Genomic DNA, 22,306 nt, shown 5'->3' on the forward strand with positions numbered 1-22,306 from the left:
CAGTGCAGGAGGATTGCAAGACAGCATTCAGAATACTATGTTCAAGTATGGTAACTTTATCTGAAAAAAAGAGATTGACCTGCTTGAAAGGGTCTAAAGATGGGCAACTGAAATGGTGAGATCAGCAGAAGGATGACTATATGAGGAAAGACTCCAATTATGTGGGCTTCAGAGTTTGGCAACTGTGCACCACAGAGGTTACCTGATTGAGATTTATAAGGCTCTGAGAGGGATTAGTAAAATGACTAAAGGTGAAATTCTCACTGTTCTAAAGAAATCCAGAAATAGGGGCCATAAATTCAAATTACAGGGCTTGTGGTTTAGATTAGATTGTAGGAAGTTTTCTTTTAGCCAGCGAGTCATTGATTGTTGGACTGTTGGAACAATTTTCCCTTGCAGGTAGCTGAGGCTGACAGTTTGAATAAATTCAAAGGTCAACTGGATAGTTACCTGTGTGAGAACAGAAGCATATAATTTGTATTTTGTTATCTATGTGGTTTTTATTTTTTGTTTTGTTTTTTTTGTCAGGGCAGCAAAAGCCTGTGGCAAATACTATTACAATAACAATAGCATTAGTGGAGAAATTAGAAGACCTTACAAAAAATTACAAAAAAAAAAAAAAAAAAAAAAACAGTTGGCAAACTATAAGATGGAAGCTTATTTGAAAGACCTTTATGCAAAACATGATCAAAAGCCATTGAAATGTCAAGAGAAACTGCTTCAGTTTCACCAAACCTTTCCACAATAATTGGATGGGAGGGTTTTGTCACCCTTTTTATGAACTGGCTGGATATAAGCAAATTTCCAATCAGAAAAGAAAACACGCGGGTAGAATAAGTGTAGAAAGGCAACACAGAAGAGGAGCATAGGTTTTGAGAACAAGTGGAGAAATACCATCAGGACCTAGCACTTTCTTGGCACCAAGAATGTTCAAAATTCTTCTGACATCCTTTTCGCAGAAAACAACGGGAGGCATTGCATCTTCTTCAACATAACAAGATAAATGGTCTCATCACAAATGCAAGAAACTGCCTGAGGTGTCCAAGGGACTGGATTTGCCCTATTCAGTAAAGAGGCTCCTTGTGGGGGGGCCTTCCTCTCAGGGAAGAATTCTGATACTCTGGTTGTTGTTATTATAGGTTTTAGGGCACAATGGAACTTAAAAGCCAAGCACTAATGAAAGGTGCATATGACATTACTAAATAATACAGATTTTAGAGGAGTTATTATCTGATGTTGACAACACTGATTTCTTTTTAATACAACAAGCACTGTGCCTACCTCAGATTTATCAACCAGCAGCTCTTTGTGTTTGCACTAACAAGACTGTAGCTTGCCTAAACATGGCAATCTACAGTGGTATGATGGACTGTGGCTTCAGTATGGCAACAAAGATAGACAGGTGGATATGAGGCAGTAAGGAGCAGGTAAAAGTAAGGTTTCTATGACCTATTTGTAATCTTGCAAGTGACCCTCTTCCTTTTGACCAGATCACCAAGACCAGCGATTAGTTTGCTCTGAAGAAGTTTGTTGCCTTCTTGATTTTTTCAGGCATTCTGCCAATGATTCATACTTCTAGTCACTGCAAAGTTTTTACAGTTGGTAAAAGGAACTTTAAAAGAGGTGTTATAAATTGGCTCCATAATGAATTTAGGAACCCGATCATCCTTCTAATTTCCAGATATGCTAACATTATGCATCCACAAAACTGGACAACCTTCATTCCCTCAGTTAGATGAACTAGCATGGTATGAATATGGTTAAGTAGATAGCTGTGATTTCATTCCTGGTTGTTGCCATGCTAAGATGGCACTAAGTCAGTGAATATGATACTAAGGAAAAAGGCCCAATTTATTGATTCACTGGTGAGCTCTATACAGTAGAACTCAGCAGTAAAAATATTTGCATTCTGGAGGTAATCAGCTGGATTTAATGGATGCTGGAAAAACAATAGCAACGTGAACAGATTTGGAGCATCCATATATATATATATATATATATATATATATATGAATTATACTGAGCCATTAGTGATTTGTGAAGTTGCTGAATGACAGTAGTTTTTCCCCCGTTCTTGAAGAGATGAATCAGAGAGAGAGAGAGAGAGAGAGAGAGAGAGAGAGAGAAGGGCCCAGGGAAGAATTGAGGAAGGAATTTAAAGCTATTTTACAAAGGTCAAGCTACCACGTTTCTAGTATGAAGGAAAGGTGTATACCAGCTGGCTGATTAATGGATGAATAGGCAGTACACAGCTGCTCCAAAAGAGAAGAAAACATGTATCCCAAAGTTGAGTGAGTGGGATGACTTTTAATTTTTATAATATAGTTTAATTATAAGGTTCACCAGCTTCAGTGTAAAGATGCTGAATAGAACGTGTGTGGTTGGCTTCAAGAGCAATATGTAGGCCACTGTGATGAATGGGATCTAACCACTTTAAGGCTCTAGGTTTAGCAGAATTGTAGACTGGAGATCCATAACCTAACCATGATCTTGCTGTGGCATGATATAAAGTAAAGAAGGTATATATAAAGTGAAGAAGTGATATAAAGTGAAGCTTCGTGTTCAACATCCCACGAAGCAACTGATAATACTCTCAAAATTTTAAGTTTCTTAAAATTTTGAGAGTATTATTGAGAGGTTCTGAGCTGTTTGATATGATTAAAGAAGGTTAATTTTATCTCCATGGTAAGACTAAGAAATCGGACATTAGGTACCACATGATCACCCAATTTTAAAAATGGATCAGAATGAAGATTTCACTTTCTAATGAAATGAAACACAACTGCTTTCCTGAGTGAATACATAAAAACTATTGTTTGCCACCCAAATTGTAATGCCACTGATAGCAACTTGAATTTTCTGCTTGATCATTCTTATATTTTATGAGTGACAGGATATACTAAAGCCATCTACACGTTGCATAGTAAAAACAGTGAGTGGGACTCTGATTTATTAAATTGATTTTTATAATGAAGAGAATAGCATGATATAAAGTGAAGGAGGGCTTGGTGATCAGCACCCCAAGATGTAGTAAAACATCAAAAGACTCTTCATTCAGCCATTTTATTGTGACATAGTATTAGCCATATAGTGCAAGGAAAGCACAGGCTTATGCTGCACAGGCCTTAAACAAAAAAAAAAAAAAAAAAGAGAGAGAGAGAGAGAGAGAGAGAGAGAGAGAGACAAGAAAATATAAATTAAGTGCTTCCCACCTCACAAAGGAAGCGATCTAGTTGACTTTTGAATTTCTTTCTTCAAACTGTCAGTCTCAACTACCTGAGAAGGCAACTTGTTACATTAATTAAAACTCACTGCCTAAAAGAAACTTCCTAAATTCCTAAAGCTCATCCCCTGCAATTTGAATTTATGGTCCATAACAGTGAAAATTATAACTTCATTCATTTTACTAACCCCTCTCAGAGCCTTGGAGGCACTGAGAGGGGCCTCTGTAGGAATCTGAGGAAACTCTCTAAGGTGCCTCAGATTCCTACAGAACTTGGCAACCAGTCTAAGAGCCTGGTTGCCAAGCTCTGTAGTCCACATAATCAAAGTCTTTCCTCGTAAAGTCACCCTTTTACCAATCTCACCATGCAAACTGCCCTTCTAAGGATCAATGCCTTTTTTTAGCATTAGCATTAGCAGAAGCATTTGATGAAAAAAAGCAAGCTTATGCAGCATCAGCCAAAAAAAAAAAAAAAAAAACCCCACTTCCACTTCACCCCTCTGTTCGTTCAAAACACCTGTCCAGCTGAGCCTTAAACTTATTTAGGCTATCAACCTCCACGACAAGGGATGGAAGTCTGTTCCACCAACCAACCACCCGCTGACTAAAGGCAAATTTCCGCACATCTATCCTACATCTGTCTTTCCTCAATTTGAATTTATGCCCTCTCAGGTGATTATTCTGAGCTAGAGGAAGAATCCCATCAGCATTGAGCATGCTCAAACCATTCAAGGCTTTATACACCTCTATCAGATCACCTCGCTGGTGCCTAGTCTCCAGACACTGTAATTTGCAAAACTTAAGCCTTTCTTCGTAAGAGCACCCCTTTGTTCCATTCACTAATCTTGTTGCCCTTCTCTGTACTCGTTCCAGCAGCTCTACATCCTTCTTGAAATGAGGCCTCCAGACCTGTATACAGTACTCTAGGTGTGGCCTGACCATTGCCTTATACAAGGGAATCCCATGTATCCCATAAGTATCCCATGCATTACAAATTAACACATGACACAGAAGCCTATGATAGATACAAGTTGATATGCAACCAAGTTACAAAGGAGGTTAGGCAGGCGAAGGCAGATTACGAGAAATCTTTGGCAAGGGATGCAAAGAAAAACAGCAAAGAGTTCTTTACTTATGTAAACTCTAGAAGGAAGGGGACGAATCAGATTGGTCCACTTGATATTGATGGGTCAACTGTTGATGATCCTGCTCAGGTAGCTAACAAACTAAATGAATATTTTCAAATGAGGTCTCTATACTTGGACACAGTGTTCCAAATGCAGTCTTACAATTGCTATACACAGTGAGATTATGACTTCCCTATCTCTCTCTACAGGATATTGTTCAATAAATCATCAATAGAACATTATGGGCACTCCTGGCTGCCCATAAAACTATTTAAAATTAAGTTTTATGAGCAGTTTACATTACTTGTAAAATTTCATATATGCCTCTATCATAACTCCTTTTTTTCTTCTGCTGTTTTTATTTAACCCCATCAAGTGTGGGGATAAATAAAAACAGTAGAAGAAAAAAATTATTTTGAGTTGCTATTTCCCAAGTGCAGAACCTTGCATTTTGCTGCATTAAAACAAAACAGCCACTTTTCTGACCATTCTTGAAGCCCATTCAAGTCATCCTCAAAAAGAGTGCTAACTGGCACTGATCATTAATGACTCTTCCAATCTTTACGTTGTCCGCAAATTTTGACATCATACCCTTCCTCATTGTCATTTATGAAAATGAAACAACAGTGGTCCAAAAACTGATCCTTGGGGAACCCAATTCTGAGGTTACACCAGTCTGAAGAATATCCATTAATCACAATCCTTTGCCTTCTGCCCTGCAGTCACCCTGCAATCCATCTTAGAATCTTTCCAGTAATCTCAACATGTTCCAGCTTATACAGTATCCTCTCATGAGGGACTGAGTCAAATTCTTTGCTAAAATCCAAATACATTATAGAAATTGTTCTATTGTTTATTTGTTCTATGCAGCAATCTACTGCATCCTCATGTAGTGCTGATCCAACCATTTATTCTGAAAGTAGTTTCCAAAAAGTCCCACCCATACCCTTTGTTAATTTTCCACCTAAGGAGGCCGCAGATCTATTACGTAAGGATCTTGAGGATCGTTTGTTTAAAGAATCCAACAAAGTGACTAAACAAGTGTCCAAAAATCTTCTTTGGTACTGGGCCGGCCTTGAACATACTTTAAATAAACTTCTCTTAGAGAATGCAAAGCTTCAGACTAAACTAGAAGAAAATAAAAATCATGTCTCTCTTCCTCCAACTCCTGTTTCCACCACCTTGACTTATGCTCAAGTACTACATGGTTCACCTAGTTCCCCAGCACCTGAATTAAAGGCCATCTCTTCCTCAGTGGCCACCACTGTAAATCTGCTTTGGCTTCTGTGCAACAGAATATTATTTTAAAGGCAGGATAAAACTCTAATCTGGGTACTAGCCGAGCTGTTAAATCGAAAGTGACCAAGACATTGAAGGAAAATGTGAAGGACATTAAAATAAAAGCTATAAGGCTTACTCGTAATAAGGGTGTTGTTATAGAATCTTACTCTGAGGCTGATGCAGCAAACACTGCGTCTCTACCAGCTTTGTCTAAAGTGCGGATCTCCTCATCACTCCCTAAAATATCTGACACGGCCCTACTTATTTTTTATGTGGAGAAGGACTTATCCAAAGAAGAATTCCTTGAAGATCTTTACTTCAAAAATCTGCAAGATCTTGATATTACACTTGAGGATCTTATCAAGGAATTGACTTTTTGATTTACCACTAAGTCTATTTCTAAAAAATTAATGTACATTGGGTCATTGGCAAGTTCCAGCATCTCTACATTGGGTTTACTGCCTACAAATTTTGATCTTTTGTGATAGTGATGAAATGTTACACTTGCCTAGGCTTCGGTCACATAACTGCCATGTGTCGACAGGAGTCCCCCACTTGTGGACCCTACTCCAAGCGTGGCCATGTGTTTAGTGAACAAGTAAATTTGAACCTCCGATAGGTACAAATTGTAAATCTAGAAAGGATTACAAACACTGTTCATGATCCACAATGCTAAAAGTTTATAACAGCTAAAGAACTGATAAGATTAGGAACCAACTATGAATAATACATCTTATAATAATATTTCTACTGCAGAAGGCTCTATCACTTCTGACTTGTGTATCCTTCACCTTAATGTACACAAGTCTTGTCTAGTTGCATATGAAGTTCAGCAATATCTAGATGTTCTCCAGTTTGACATACTGGCCCTTCAAGAACCATATCATCAAGGCAAAGTTTCTGGCTTCCCTCTGTCTATTTGTGTCATTCAGCCTGATCATGCTGAGCAACACTTTGCATTTGTTACAACAAATGCTAATCTGAATGTTTTCAAAATCAACAGCCTTACCACAAGACATGCTCTCGGCATTCATGTCTTGACTTCTAGCATTTCTTATTTTTTAGTTTCTTTATACTTTCCACCTTCTGATATCATTATTTATCTTCAATACCTTGATAATGTTATTGCTACTGCTGGTTCTACACACCTTTTCATCATGTCAGATGTCAATACAAAGAAGTCTCTACTCTGATTTTCATCTTTTTCTGACAAAAGGCAGACTTATTGAAGAATTCTTACTCTCTCATCACCTTGTTACACTCAACCAACCCGACATGCCTTTTACCTTCAGCTCTACATCTGGAGAGAATAATGTTGACATAACTGTGACTACATGTCAATGCTTCCACTGTTTCTGATTGGTCTGTTAACTCTGGCATTTGCTCTAGTGGTCACAGAGCTCTTACCTTTGTGATTAAGTCTTCTTTTCCAGATACTTCTTTTCCTCTGCAGGATCTTCACTGCTTTTCCCTTAAATGTATATTATGGACTCGTTTTCATGATGCTCTTCAATCCTCATTCTCGGACTCTATGATGAATGCTATCACTAATTATTCTGCATCTGAGTGTGCACTGTATGTCCAGATGCTTTGTTCAAAAGCCTAAACATCCAATACTGTAGAGTCGTGACTTGACCATCTTATGCTACTCTGTGCTTCATGTTCACCAGTCCTTCCAATGACTTTATACGAGCTGGCCAACTGCAGACATTGAACAGCTTAAAAATGAATATCGCAACTTTAAAAGGCAATATGCTAAGACCATAAAAGACAGTAAAAGATCCACTTGGAGAACATTTGTTCTAACTGCAGGCAATTCTGACCTTTGGAGTCTGGTTCATTGTCTCTCTAGAAACAAGTTCACCCCCCCGCAAATTTACCAGTTTGTTGACTCTCCGAATGCCAAAACTCTGATTTAGACCAGCATTATTAATGCCATACTTGATGCACTTCTTCCCTCAGATGACATCTGCTGTGATCTTCCTATTCATCAACAAATCAGATCTCTCAACAGGGACTATGCTACTTCTGAATCCACTCCTTGAAGCAGGGAGGCAGAGGTTGATTCAGCAATCTCTAAAATCAATAATAATAGTTGTCCTGGACTTGATAACCTCGAGATAATTTTTATCAAGCGACTACACAAACTCTATCCATCTGTCTTTGTTACACTATAATAAATAGTCTGAATGAAGCAACTTTTCCTGTCCTTTGGAAGATGGTATTGATAAAATTAATTTCCAAACCCGGTACTCCTACTTCTACTAAAGCCTATTGTCCTATTGCATTATTGTTCAATTTGGGTAAAACCCTTGCGTGACTTATTGCTGCCCATCTAGACTGTCTTTTTACTGAATGCTCTTTAAAGTCCTCTGACCAGTTTGATTTTCATCAAGGGAACTGAGGCCTTGGTTGAATTTCTTTCCAGAGTAAACAACTGCATGTTTGAAAAAGGTATGACTATTTTCATAGATTTCTCTGGAGCCTTTGACTCCCTTTGGTGGGACAGCTTTTTTTGCTTGCCTCAGGGTTGCTCCTCACAACTCTGTTATTCTATTTTGGTCGCTTTTTCACTTATCTTTATTTTAATTTCCAGTCCATTTCTTCCTCTTTTTCATTCCATATATCGCTCCCAGTGTATACCGTATTTTCATTAGACTTAAACCAATAAAATCTCCTTGATAAAATAAAATACACATTATGGCTGTAGGGTACATTTTGCGAATGCAGTGTCCCTGATCCATAAGCTTTTTATTACTATTATTATTATTTCTTTCATATAGGCATTTCCCCCCCCACCTATATTTTAATTAGCTTCTTAATACCGTTATTCGTTACTATTATCCTAAGCTTCGTCCTGGCTGTGCTCACGCCACCTAGAACTGCTTATATACATTTTTCTTGGTAAATATTTTCACTATTCCTATACCTACTTTTGAACTTATGGTCTATCTCTTCATTGCTTTCACCCTTCACCCTTCAATTCACTCTTCATTGCTTTTATATATTTTAGACTTTATTTTTTATATATTTTTGTAATCTTTTATATGGAACCACAAAATAATGAACACAAGCTACATAGGCAGAGTAGTATAAATTTGACCCTGGGGACACATGCTCTGTACAGTACCCCGCAACACGTCTATCAATCTATACATATACATATTACACACACAGAACACAGCACAGCACAGCACAGCACAGCACAGCAGCACCTAATGCTTCTAACTTGGATAAATATGGGATCTATAATTTTAAATACAACATGTGTAATAATAAACTATGTTTGACCTGTCCTCGCATGCACCCGCAACACATAACAAATGACGCTAATAAACCTACCTTTTGTAAATCCAGTAATGTTATATACCTAATAACATGCAAAACTTGTAATATAAAATACATTGGACAAACAAGTAATAAACTACACCTGAGACTAAATCTACACAGATCAGACATCAACAACTACAAATATAGACATAGTAATAACATAGAACAAGAAATAGAATATATGCACTTTCAAACACACAGCTTCACCAATATATACAAATCCATACTAGTGCACATCAATAACACCGACATTAGAACTAAACAAGAACTATTTATGTTAAAATTAAAAACCTTATACCCATATGGGCTCAATAATAAATTCAACCATAAAATTATTACTAATAGCATAGCAGACTGTTGTATATGACAAATTCAATATAATTAAATTCCACAGCAAACCACACAAACGATCTAAAAAATCTAAGAATGCTAACGGTAAACATAAGCCGATTTTAGGCAATTTTGAATCAACCCTTAAAGACCGGGACAAAAATAACATAGATGTACAATATATACATAACTTACTTTTCAGCACTAAACACAGTATACTGAAAGCACTGCACAAGTTCATACACACATTCAACTTCGAGACCAAACATCTCTTTCATATAATAGACGATATCTGTAAATTCAATCTAAAAAACCCACACTATATAATGGATACAAAAGAATCTATCATAATCTTAAATTTCCATAGTAAAACAAGTAATATAAAAAAAATTTTTTAAAGTCAATTCCTACTTAGGTCAACAACGAACTTTCGACTTCAAAAATTTATCAAAAAATTATTGATTTTCGTAAGAAATGAACTCGCATTCTTCACCTTCACGTGAAAAATACTGAAATCCTTGCATTTTACCGATTGAGCTACTGCCTGTTGATTTCAATTTTATTCCAAATTTATATCCTGCTAAATATCTTATATAAGAGAAATTTTTTTCTCCCATATAAAACTAAAATTAATTAATTAAATTTAATTAATGAATTAATATTTGAAAAAACTGTATTAACATCAAGTGTCATCCACTACAAGTTTAAAAAATGTATTTGAACTTGAGTGGATGAATAAAAAGTATTTTATTAACGATTGAAAATTTGAACAAGATATATAAATATTATATAGGGAGAGAGTGAACTAATAGTAGGAATTGAAATAATGGATAAAATCAACATTAATAAATATATAAATCATCATAATGACCTGCTTCCTAACAATAGCCAATGCAACATAAAAGTTAGATATAAATATAAGAAACCCTTTGGAATATTAGCCTGCAACTACAAATCCATAGCAACTAATTTAATATCCTATAATACAGACATTAATGACTGCATATGCAAACAAAGTAACATGCAACAATATATTGATCCTGACCATGGGCACATCATCACAGGAAATTTAAACATCGTTGCAGACTCAACGCTCAGATACTAGCACAAGGATTCAAATTCAGACCATGTACCAAAATAAATCTAACTGCATTCAACAAACAGCTATATCAAGACCTATTAAACTACTGCTTTCGACAAGCATATAAACATAGCACACCTATAGAAGCATACCACATGTGGATTAGCTATACTTTCAACCTATTAAAACATAAATATGCATCACTAAGTTCAAATATATATAGCCAGTACAAAACCAACTATAACTTAGCTAAACTAAAACAAAAACTACTAGATATACACAAAGACTTTATAATTACACTTGTGGATAAAGCATCAAACAATTATGCCTTTATTTGTAAAACTTTTTATGCACACACCTTGAGAACTGAACTTAATTCCAGCAACATATACAAACCAATATCCAGTACCTGCAATATTATTATAAAGAAACTCATAGCTTTCAACAAAAAATTAAAACTGAACATTAACAATTGTAACTTACCATATATATATATATATTTCATTCCAAAATTCCACAAAAAACCCATAGGATTCAGATTTATAACGTCCTGCAAGAATAGTTATGTACACAAACTGGGCCTTCTTGATTAGACCGGGGTTCGAGCCCATCACCACCAAATACGGAGGATGTGGAAAGGTTAGGGGGATGACCACCGCATATCCCAGAGCAATATGACCTTAGTTGCTAATGCTCCAAAAAATCAAATAACAAACAAACCGGGCAAAACACTTGCAAACAGCTACTGCAACCACTGTTAAACATCATACAAAATAGCAGAATCATAGGCAACAACCTACCAGTATTAAATTTATTATAGAATAATAAAGTTACCAATATACAAACCTTTGACTTCCACAGCTTATTTACAAGGATTAACCAAACCTAACTAAAAACAGTACTCAAAGATATTTATATTAAATATAGAGAGAATATAACCTGCAATACCAATTACTGGAACAACCTACTGAACCTGTGTATATCCAATAACTTTGTATACAATGGCAAAAGAGTATATCAACAAACTAACAGAACACCCATGGGAAGTCCTTCTTCATGCATTATAGCTAACCTATATCTATCTATATTGGTCTGAAAACTCATTTCCACAGAACCTTAACTTCTACAGATATATAGATGACCTCATAGTTATTAACTGCCCTAATTTCATCATAGATTATGGACACTTATACCCCAATGAACTCATACTAGAAAAAACAAACAATGATACTACAGCCCATTTCCTAGATCTAGAAATTACATTAATAAACAACAAAGCTACCATCAACCTATACAACAAATGTGATGCATTCAACTTTAATATAGTCAACCTCACACAGTGGAACTCCAATATTTCTAGAGGAGTACATGCCAATGTTATACTAGCGCAAAGCATCAGAATAACCACCATTTGCAGCAATAAGGAAACAACTATCGATAACATCAAGATACTATACAAAAAACTAATTAACAATCATTTCCTTAAAGCATATCTTCGCTACCACTTCTGTAAAGCCCTTAACATCTTAAAACATAAAAAACTATGGGACATTAAAATAAACAGCATAATCTTTAACTAATAACTAAACCCATACACACCAAGTATGTATATAGTGTATATACAATACACTAGGCCTCTGTGGTGTCTTACAGTCTAGAAAACTTGTACCCACCAATTGGCCTAATACAGTGTATTAAACATGTATATGTTGTAATCATATTTAATTTTAACTTATTTCATATCATTTCTATCTATACAGACACCATACCATAACAATTTTTTTTTAACACCTAATGCTAGGAGTCGCTAGCGTTCCCCCACATAAATATACCGGCACCCCGCCACTTGTTCTTTTGGTCAGTTTTACATAGTAACGGTAAATCCCTTTCTTCCGGCCTATACTGATATTCCTTACTAAAGTTTATCCAGTTTTTTCAATTCTTTTCACTTGCTTCTGTAAGGTCATCCATGATCTGTATGCACTACGTATTATAACCACTTTTATTGGCACATCCCCTATAAACTTAATAATGCAAAATTCATATCAAAATTTGCCTATGCGGCACGTGGCAACTACACACGTGCACCATACCATACAGATCATGTCGGAAACAGAAGCAAGAACATTGCTATCTTTTTTCATAATTTTGGTGGATGACCTCTGATGATGACACTAAAATTGTGAAGGACACCGCAATGTTATTCCATTTTGGTCGCTTTTTCACTTATCTTTATTTTAATTTCCAGTCCATTTCTTCCTCTTTTTCATTCCATATATCGCTCCCAGTGTATACCGTATTTTCATTAGACTTAAACCAATAAAATCTCCTTCACACATTCTACTTACAATATTATATATATATACACATTATGGCTGTAGGGTACATTTTGCGAATGCAGTGTCCCTGATCCATCTATATTATAATTATTATTATTATTTTTTTTTTTTTCATACAGGCATTTCCCCCTATATTTTAATTAGCTTCTTAATACCATTATTCGTTACTACACACACACATATCCGATAAAACAAAATAAATTACAACAAAAGCCAGTAGTATGGCAAAAAATGTACAAAGAAAAATTAACATAAAAATAACGTAAAATCAAATAAACCAAACAGGGAGGGGGAAGTAAAGGTAATAAGACATAAACAGTAGCCAATAGTCCCCTATATAATTTAAAACTTTAAATCCAATTAATAAACCCGATATAAAATTTAAAATAATGCCAATTATAATATGATTTAGCGGTACCTCCCTCGAAGGTACCAGTTCCAAAAAATGTGAAATATCACCAAAAAAAGGGTTAAAAGAACTACTAAAAGAAAAAGCAAAATATCAAAATAATAGACTAACCATTATGCCCCATATCTACAGAGGACCACGAGACCAATAATAGTCATGGAATTGCTGCATTTCAATCGCTATACAAATCGTCGCAAAGGCGAAAAGATCGAAGAACCAAACCACCCATTCCACCTCTGATCAATCACACCAATGCAGAGGATTTGCACAGCGGTTGTCTTTTTGCAGCGAGAAATAATTTATAGAACAGACAGCATTCTAGATCAGAGCAACACAACTGACTTAATGTAAGCTTAGCCAGCTTATATAGAAGAAAAGAAAGGAATAGATGGCGGCACAGGCACTGCTTATTTAGCATATCAACCCCCTCCCTGTTTGGTTAATTTGATTTTATGTCATTTTCATTACCATTAGCATTAGTAGAGGCATTTGATGCAAGAAAGCAAGCTTATGCAGAATCAGCCAAAAAAAAAAAAATAAATAAATAAATAAATAAATAAAAAATAACCACTTCCACTTCACCCCTCTGTTCGTTCGAAATACCTGTCCAGCTGAGCCTTAAACTTATTAAGGCTATCAACTTCCACGACAAGGGATGGAAGTCTGTTCCACCAACCAACCACCAGCTGGCTAAAGGCAAATTTCCTCAAGTCTATCCTACATCCGTCTTTCCTCAATTTGAATTTATGCCCTCTCAGGTGATTATTCTGAGCAAGAGGAAGAATCCCATCAGCACTGAGCATGCTCAAACCATTCAAGGCTTTATACACCTCTATCAGATCACCTCGCTGGTGCCTAGTCTCCAGACACTGTAATTTGCAAAACTTAAGCCTTTCTTCATAAGAGCACCCCTTTGTTCCATTCACTAATCTTGTTGCCCTTCTTTGTACTCATTCCAGCAACTCTACATCCTTCTTGAAATGAGGCCTCCAGACCTGTATACAGTACTCTAGGTGTGACCTGACCATTGCCTTATACAAGGGAATTCTCACCTCCTTATCCCTGCTAGAAAAATTCCTATATACAAAGGGTACTAGGAAAGTTTTGCAATACAGCTTTGTTTATTTAATTTTTTCAAAGTAATTTCCTCTACATTCAATACACCTCTCCATCCTCTGAAACCAATCTTTAAACCAGTTCTGCCAAGTTTCACTAGGGAGTAAAGCACACTCGTTGTCCCAAGCCCGTAGAAGGTCCTCATCACTGGAAAACCGCCTCCCTTTTAGCTTCATTTTCACATGCGGGAACAGTGCAAAGTCGCAGGGAGCAAGGTCTGGACTGTAGGGAGGGTGCTCGAGAAGTTTCAGTCCTGTCGTGGTCAAATATTCGGTGCAGGCTTTGGCGCGGTGAGCTGGAGCATTTTCGTGATGGAGGTACCAGGTGTCCATTCTTCACTTTGGCCGCAGGTTCTTCATAGATCCAATGACTTTAGGCAGGCATTGTTCAGTATACCACTTAGCTGTGACTGTCTTCTGCGTGTCCAAAACGACACGTTCCACAATTCCACTCGATTTGAAAAATACAGCTATCATTTTCTTCTTTACAGATCGGGATTTTCTGACAATTACGGGTGTGTCGTCATCATCAAAGACCCAAACTTTGTTTTGAGCCTTGGTCGGCAGATCGTAATAGTACAGCCAAGTCTCGTCACCTGTCATGATGTTGTTCACATACCGAGATTGTCCCTTATCAAACTTTTTTAACATCTCCCGGCACCAAGTCACACGTCGTGTCATCTGCTCTTCAGTCAGTTGATGCGGCACCCAGAGAGAACAAAGTTTCTTCACGTGCAAATGATCTTGCAGAATTGAACGAATTGCTGGTGCATTTAGGCCCAAAGTATCCTCTATCTGTTGGTAGGTCACTCGCCTGTTTTCGTCAAGCATTTTCCTCACAGCAGTAACGTTTTCCTCCGTAACTGACGTTCGTGGTCTTCCCGGCCTCTCAGAATCCTCCAGAGTGAAATTTCCCCTTTGGAATTCTCTATACCACTTGAATATCATTGTACGATGTGGACAATCATCATCTAGTGCAAGAGGCATTTCTTCTAAGCACTGGTCTATGGTTAAACCACGCACGAAATTATACCGCAAAACTGTCCTTATCTCATTTCGTAACCACGATGCCATCGCAAGCACTTTACACTCTCACTACTAATGAATAACTGAGCCCATCGACTTGGCGCGGCGGCTACTATGCACGTATGAACATGTCTCAACATGCAGCAACAAGCAGCTTCCTGTGATTCATTGTTGCGTCATATTGCAAAACTTTCCTAATACCCTTTGTATCATTGACAATACACCATGAGCTACACTTGCAGCCCCCATCTGCACTGCTCAGAGAACTTCATATCTGCCTGCACAACCACCCCCAGGTCCCTTTCATTCTCTACCACTGTCAGTGTAGTACCACAGAGTTGATACGTTGCTCTGGAGTTGCTGTTTCCCATATGTAGTACTTTACATTTGTCAATGTTAAACTTCATTTGCCACCTCTCAGCCCATCTGCTCAACCTTTCCAGATCCTGTTGCAGCAGCATAGCGTCAGTAGTGTCCTTGACAACCATGCCAACCTTTGTATCGTCTGCAAACTTGGACATTAAGCTTGATATACCATCATCAATATCATTTATAAATACAGAAAACAATAATGGACCCACTAATAGAGGGACTCCACTAATAACATTAGTCCACGATAAGCAGTGTCCATTGATTATCACTCTCTGTCTTCTCCCCTCAACAACTCCTTTATCCATAGCAGCAATTTGCCTCCAATGCCACACTGCTCCAATTTGTGCAGCAGTCTTCCATGTGCAAGAGTATCAAAAGCCTTTATAAGATCCAAGTATATAATATCAAAGATATTCCCTGCATCCAGTTCTTTTGTGACTGCATCATAGTATCCAATCAGATTGGTCAGGCAAGACTTCCCCTTAACAAAACCATGCTGTGTCCGAGCTATAACTGAAGTCTTGTCTAGATGATCCTGCAGTGCTTCTTTAACCAGTGCCTCCATTAATTTTCCGGGAAAAGAAGTTAAACTCACAGTTCTATAATTACTTGTGTCAGCCTTTGATCCTCCTTTGTGAATTGGGGTCACATTTGCACATCTCCAGTCCATGGGTGCTTCCCCTGAGTCCAAGGAAGCTTTCATAATTATGGCTAAGGGTTTGTTTACTTCGTTTGCTGCCTCCTTTAATATAACTGGATAGATCCCATCCACCCTAGGTGCCTTTCTTGTGTTTATCTTCAACAATTTCTCCTCCACTTTACTCCCAGTTATTACAAGTTTCTCTAGAGTTGAATACACCTCTGGCATTCCCCTCGCTGAATAACTCCTCATGTGTGAATGTCGATGCAAAATATTCATTTAGTTTGTTAGCTACCTGAGCAGGATCATCAACAGTTGACCCATCAATATCAAGTGGACCAATCTGATTCATCCCCTTCCTTCTAGAGTTTACATAAGTAAAGAACTCTTTGCTGTTTTTCTTTGCATCCCTTGCCAAAGATTTCTCGTAATCTGCCTTCGCCTGCCTAACTTCCTTTGTAACTTGGTTACAGATTCATCATCCTTTTGGCACAATGCAATGAATCCGTTAAGATGCCCCGTCACATCCATCTGTTGTTACTGATATGAGCTTAAATAGTGGCAATTTAATTTTTTTAATAACATTTGTGAATGTGTTAAGTATACCAAGACCTCTAGTTCATTCTTTTAACGAAACCATACCTATCAGTAGAATCATCGAAAACCATACGGATAAAAACAAGCAATTGAGCTGTATGTCCATAACACTTTTAGTATTTAAACAGAATCTGTTATTTCTAAAAATGCATCTTTGATGAATTGATCAACAGAAAATAGTTTGCATTTTTTTTTTGCAAGATGACCACTTCAAATGATACTACAGTTACTGCTTTAGATTGTAAATTAAATGTCACGAAGAAATTTTGTTGTGTGAATAATCTGGATTTAAGTTCTTTTAATTTATTTTTTCTAGGATCACTATTAGGCAGAAAATCCGATTGGTATATACCATTGAACAACATTTTTCAAACAACGTTTTTCTTTTATAATTACAAAAAAGTATTCTAGTTCCCACTCTTTATGAAAATGATACGTTTTACTCATTTTCGTAGTATTCATTTTAAAGCAAAAGTTATTAAATTAATATATAGGTACTGGCCAGGTATTAATATTAAATAATCTAAATAAGAATTCGGCACATACACTATGCTCTCCACAACATAATTGCTTGAAATTTCGCTAGACAAGTGTAGTGGCTGCGTGGCGACAAGAGTAGTCACGTGATTCTAATCTATTTTTTATGTAGATTTAAAATTTGTCATGATCGACCGAAATTAAAGCCACAATTGTTTGCAGATGATACAAAGGTTGGCAGTGTGCTACTGCAACAGGATCTAGAAAATTTGGGCAGATGGGCTAATAAGTGGCAACTGAAGTTTAACCTTGACAAAAGCAAAGTACTGCATATGGGTAGAAGTAACCCCAGAGAAATGTACCAACTGTGTGGTACTACCCTTATGGTGGTAGAAAATGAAAAAGACCTCAGAGTAATTGTGCAGTCAGATATGAAGTTTTCTGAGTAATGCAGACAGGCTGCCAGGGCACGTCATGGGGTTTTGTCAATGATATACAGGAATTTTGCTAGCAGGGAAAAGGAGATGATTGTCCCTCTGTATAAGGCAATGGTCAGGCCACGCCTTGAGTACTGTGTACAGGTCTGGAGGCGTCATTTTAGGAAGAATGTAGATTTGCTTGAGCGTGTACAGAGAAGGGCAACAAGATTGGTAAGGAGAATGATGTTGTTGTTGTTGTTGTTTGGTTTTTAGGAGCATTAGCAACTAAGGCCATATTGCTCCGGGATATGCGGTGGTCATTCCCTGACCTTTCCGCATCCTCCGTATTTGGTGGTGACGGGCTCGAACCCCGGTCTAATCAAGAAGCGCGTGCTACGCACTGCTGCTCCTTCCCACCTGGCTACGGAGGCGCCTCGGTAAGGAGAATGAAGGGATCCTCTTACCAAGAGAGGCTTAAGTTCTGCAAATTGCAGTGGCTGGAGACTAGGCACCTGCGCGTGATCTGATTGATTGAAGTGTATAAGGCGTTGAATGGGTTGAGCACGCTGAATTCTGATGGGATCCTTCCACTTGTTCAGATTACGAACCTAAGGGGGCATAAATTCAAATTAAGAAAAGACAGAGGTAGAACAGATGTGCAGAAATTTGCCTTTAGTCAGCAGGTGGTTAATTGCTGGAACAAACTTCCATCTGTCGTTGTGGAACTTGATAGGTTAAATAAATTTAAGGAGGAACTGGACAGGCATTTGGAGGGAATGGTGTGTTTTTTTTTTTTTTTTTTTTTTTTTGGCTGATGCTGCATAAGCTCATATGCTTGCTTTCTTGCATCACGTGCCACTACTACTAATGATATAGGCTTTATATCTAGGAGTCTTTAAAATTCTAATTATTGAGGTCTGAGGGGTATTCAGTTAGAATGACAATCTTCTGGCCGATTTTTGTGGACTTGAACAAGGACACTCATACTCTATCAATATTTGTTGCAGAAACAGATGAAGTGGGTCTTCCACTTCTATGAAAGTATGAACATTACATGATTTCTCATTAGTTTTCTCACTACCTGATTTCTGATTTGTTCATAATGCTATTAACAGTTGCTTTTGAGGGAGGAGTCACTTCTGAATGTTTAGCTCATTGATGTTGCAAAGTTATGTAATTTCCATATTGGCAAAACAGTTTCACAACTAAAATTCTTTCTTCCAATTTCAAAGTTAACATGATTTATATAAATCTTTATCTTTCCCACAACAAACAAAAGAATAATGAGAAAAATATCTTTTAAATCTTTCAACTTATGAATTTTTAAAATAAGCTCTCTGTCTCTCTCTCTCTCTCTCTCTCTCTCTCTCACTGTGTGTGTGTGTGTGTGTGTGTGTGTGTGTGTGTGTGTGTGTGTGTGTGTGTGTGTGTGTGTGTGTACATGAATGGAGAGAGACTTAAAAGAAAAGTATACATGAAAAGGGAAAATAATAAGTATTATATAGCTGTAATTAAACAGCTGTAAATAAAACTTTATCCAATAGTAATATAACATTGAAATCTAGATTTTTTCCGCCAGTTCAATAGCACAGAACCTATCACAGGGATTTCCCAACAAAATAAAATACGAGGATTTCCTTTTTTTTTTTTCATAACGACTAGTGAGCCAAAAACTGGGATTCACACAAAAGAGAATGGAAACATTGAAAAATTATATTCAACATAATAGCAGGGTTTCCATCGAATAAAAGCTCAATAATACCTCGTTATGCAAGGTTTGCCGCAATTCTCTAACCATGTTATATAAGTACCGTTTTGTGCAAGAATTGCCATAATTTATCAATCGTGTTAGAGGGAAACCATGTTGTAGAAGTACCATGTTATACGGGGGTTGCCTGTATTTATGTATTTATTTTTCACTGCTATTAATCACAGAAAAAGAGAAAAAAAAAAATCTAATATGTCTGAAAAAGGGGCTCACATCTGGTGAGTATGGGCTTGGCACACCCAGAGTCTCGAGCTAGCTATCATTATTCTTCTCTTTCTTGGTGATTCTTTTGTACTTCTGACTCTTGTTTTCTTTCTCTCTCTCTCTCTGGAAAATTCAGATATTTTTTTTTTTTTTTTTTTTTTTTCTTTTTGGCTGGTGCAGCAAAAGCCTCAGGCTTCCTTGCACCATATGGCTAATCAAATAAGGCACTGAATAGATTACCCTCTTTTTTTTTTTTTTTTTTTTTTCATACATATCCATATGCATTATCATAACATGTTTTCATACATATCCATATGCATTATCATAACATGTTTTCATACATATCCATATGCATTATCATAACATTTTTTCATACATATCCATATGCATTATATCTGGAATACTGAATATTATGCTTACTGGACGAATGAATGGGCAGTGTGTGTGTGTGTGTGTGTGTGTGTGTGTGTGTGATGCAAAGAAATAAAATGTTCTCAGTTTGTGCATAAAAGTCGTTGCTTTTTTTGCTTGTTATTGTGTTATAAATCATGAATTATTATAGATTGCTAGCATATCTGAAGCATAACACATTGTATCCATTAAATAACAGGTTTAATATACACTGAGTGATCACTGAATTATGACCACCCCTATGAAAACTGAATGTGACCCACTGACAATGCGAGGTACGAGACTGAGGAGTTAGTCGACCTATGTAGCATAGATAAGGTGTCAGTGGTTCAGTAGGTAGTAAAATTGAGTGTAATGGGTAAAAGGAAGAATTTATTGGACTTTGATAAAGGACAGACTGTGGGTGCTCAATGAGCTGGTGCCTTGATTTCCCAAATGGTTGGCTGTAGTTAAAGTGTATCAGGACTGCCGTCAAAATGATCAAACAACAACCCGATGGCAAAACTGCAAAGGTCAGTGAAAGGTTGAGGTTAGACGTGAGCGCCAGGTCCAACGAGCTGTACAAGCGCAGCACTGTTGAACAGTTCACTACCTAATACAACATGGGCCAACCCGGAACAATATCGGGCATGACCTTGCATCGCACACTCGCACATATGGGCTATACCAGCAAATGACCCCTATGGCATCCTCTCCTAACCAAGGTTCATCGGCATAAAAGACTTGCCTGGTACAAAGAGCATGCAAGTTGGATGTTAGAAGACTGGAAGAAGGTGTGCTGGTCAGATGAGTCACGTTATTTATTCCACACCGTGGATAGTCATGTACAGATTTAGCATCAACAACATGAGGCTCTTGATCCATCATGCATGGTATCAAAAGTGCAGGCCGGTGGAGGTGGTTGTATGGTGTGGGACATGTTTCAATGGGAAACTTGGACCCCTGGTGCATGTGGAACAACGTATCACTGGTCTCCGCTATCGTCAACAGCTTGACGATAGTGGAAGACACCATTGCCATTCGGGAAAAGGTTACACTTTTTCCCGAATGGCAATGGTGTCTTCCAAGATGACAATGTTCTGAGCCATCGGGCACTTGTTGTGCAGAAATGGTTTGAAGAACACAGTTCTGACTTCCAGCATATCGATTGGCCTCCGAACTTCCCCAATATCAATCCCATAGCACACTTGTGGGACACTATGGAAAGGCATATCAAGCATCTGGATACACCAATCACCTCCATACCTGCATTGCTGACCACATTATACACAGCTTGGTTGGCCATACCTCCCGAACTCTTCTGAGGTCTTGTTGAATGAATGACACTTCAGATAATTGTTGTACTGAGGGCAAAAGGAGGACCTACGAAATATTAGGTAGGTGGTCATAATTCAGTGATCACTCAGTGTATTTTCCACTTCACAATTTACAAGAAAATTTAACTTACATTTTACCAAAAGTAGTGGGTACTATTGGCGGATCATCTAGCTGAAAAGGCACAGACCATGGAATGTGAAGTTGAGGTGCTAATTCCCGCAGCATCATATTTCTATAGAGAAAAACTTGCAAATTCTTATATACCATATAACAATATAATATTATGCCAATTTCATGCTTTTACTTAATACTTATATTATCAAGTATTTCTGTCTTTTATCTTATATAAACTCAATTAGAATTTGAAATTTATTTAAAGATATGCATAATATATAAACAAGAGTCTACTTAGAGCAGATGTTATCTTTCAAAATACATTCAAAAAGTGTGAATTAGGAAAAGCAGAGTTAAGCTTAAACTGTGACCAATCTTTTTTAAATTGTTTCTACAGTAAATTATAACCACTAACACATACGCAGCTCCAATTTTCAGTTTTAACATTTTATGGAATTTCTTAAGAATAACCTAGAGTTTAACATTTAACAGTCAGGTTCAAGATTCAACTTGATTTAATTATTTTGAAATATTTTTACAAATTAGCAGTATCATGTATACAGTTAAGCTCACACAATTGAATGCACTCAACATAAAATCTTACTACATTAGTGAGAGATACTTGCATCAAATAAAAATTACTTTTAACAATTATTCTCGAAACACTTCAAAGCAGAACACACACATTACACCTAAAATTTTCAAAAACAAACTAAACTAATTTAA

The 22,306-nt window shown here is 37.0% G+C and overlaps 1 protein-coding gene across 1 annotated transcript in view; it reads right to left on the reverse strand.

The window, feature by feature from the left end:
* l(1)G0196 (inositol hexakisphosphate and diphosphoinositol-pentakisphosphate kinase) overlaps window positions 1–22,306 on the reverse strand; it is an 832,616-nt gene that overhangs the window by 556,675 nt on the left and 253,635 nt on the right. The window contains exon 10 of the mRNA XM_090381508.1: window positions 21,597–21,698. Within this exon, the coding sequence (XP_090237634.1) occupies window positions 21,597–21,698 (102 nt within the window). The remainder of the gene's footprint in view (window positions 1–21,596; window positions 21,699–22,306) is intronic.

This window comes from Mastigoproctus giganteus, chromosome 9 (assembly GCF_048544385.1).
Source record: "Mastigoproctus giganteus isolate SK-2022 chromosome 9, ASM4854438v1, whole genome shotgun sequence".
NCBI lineage: Eukaryota > Metazoa > Arthropoda > Arachnida > Uropygi > Thelyphonidae > Mastigoproctus > Mastigoproctus giganteus.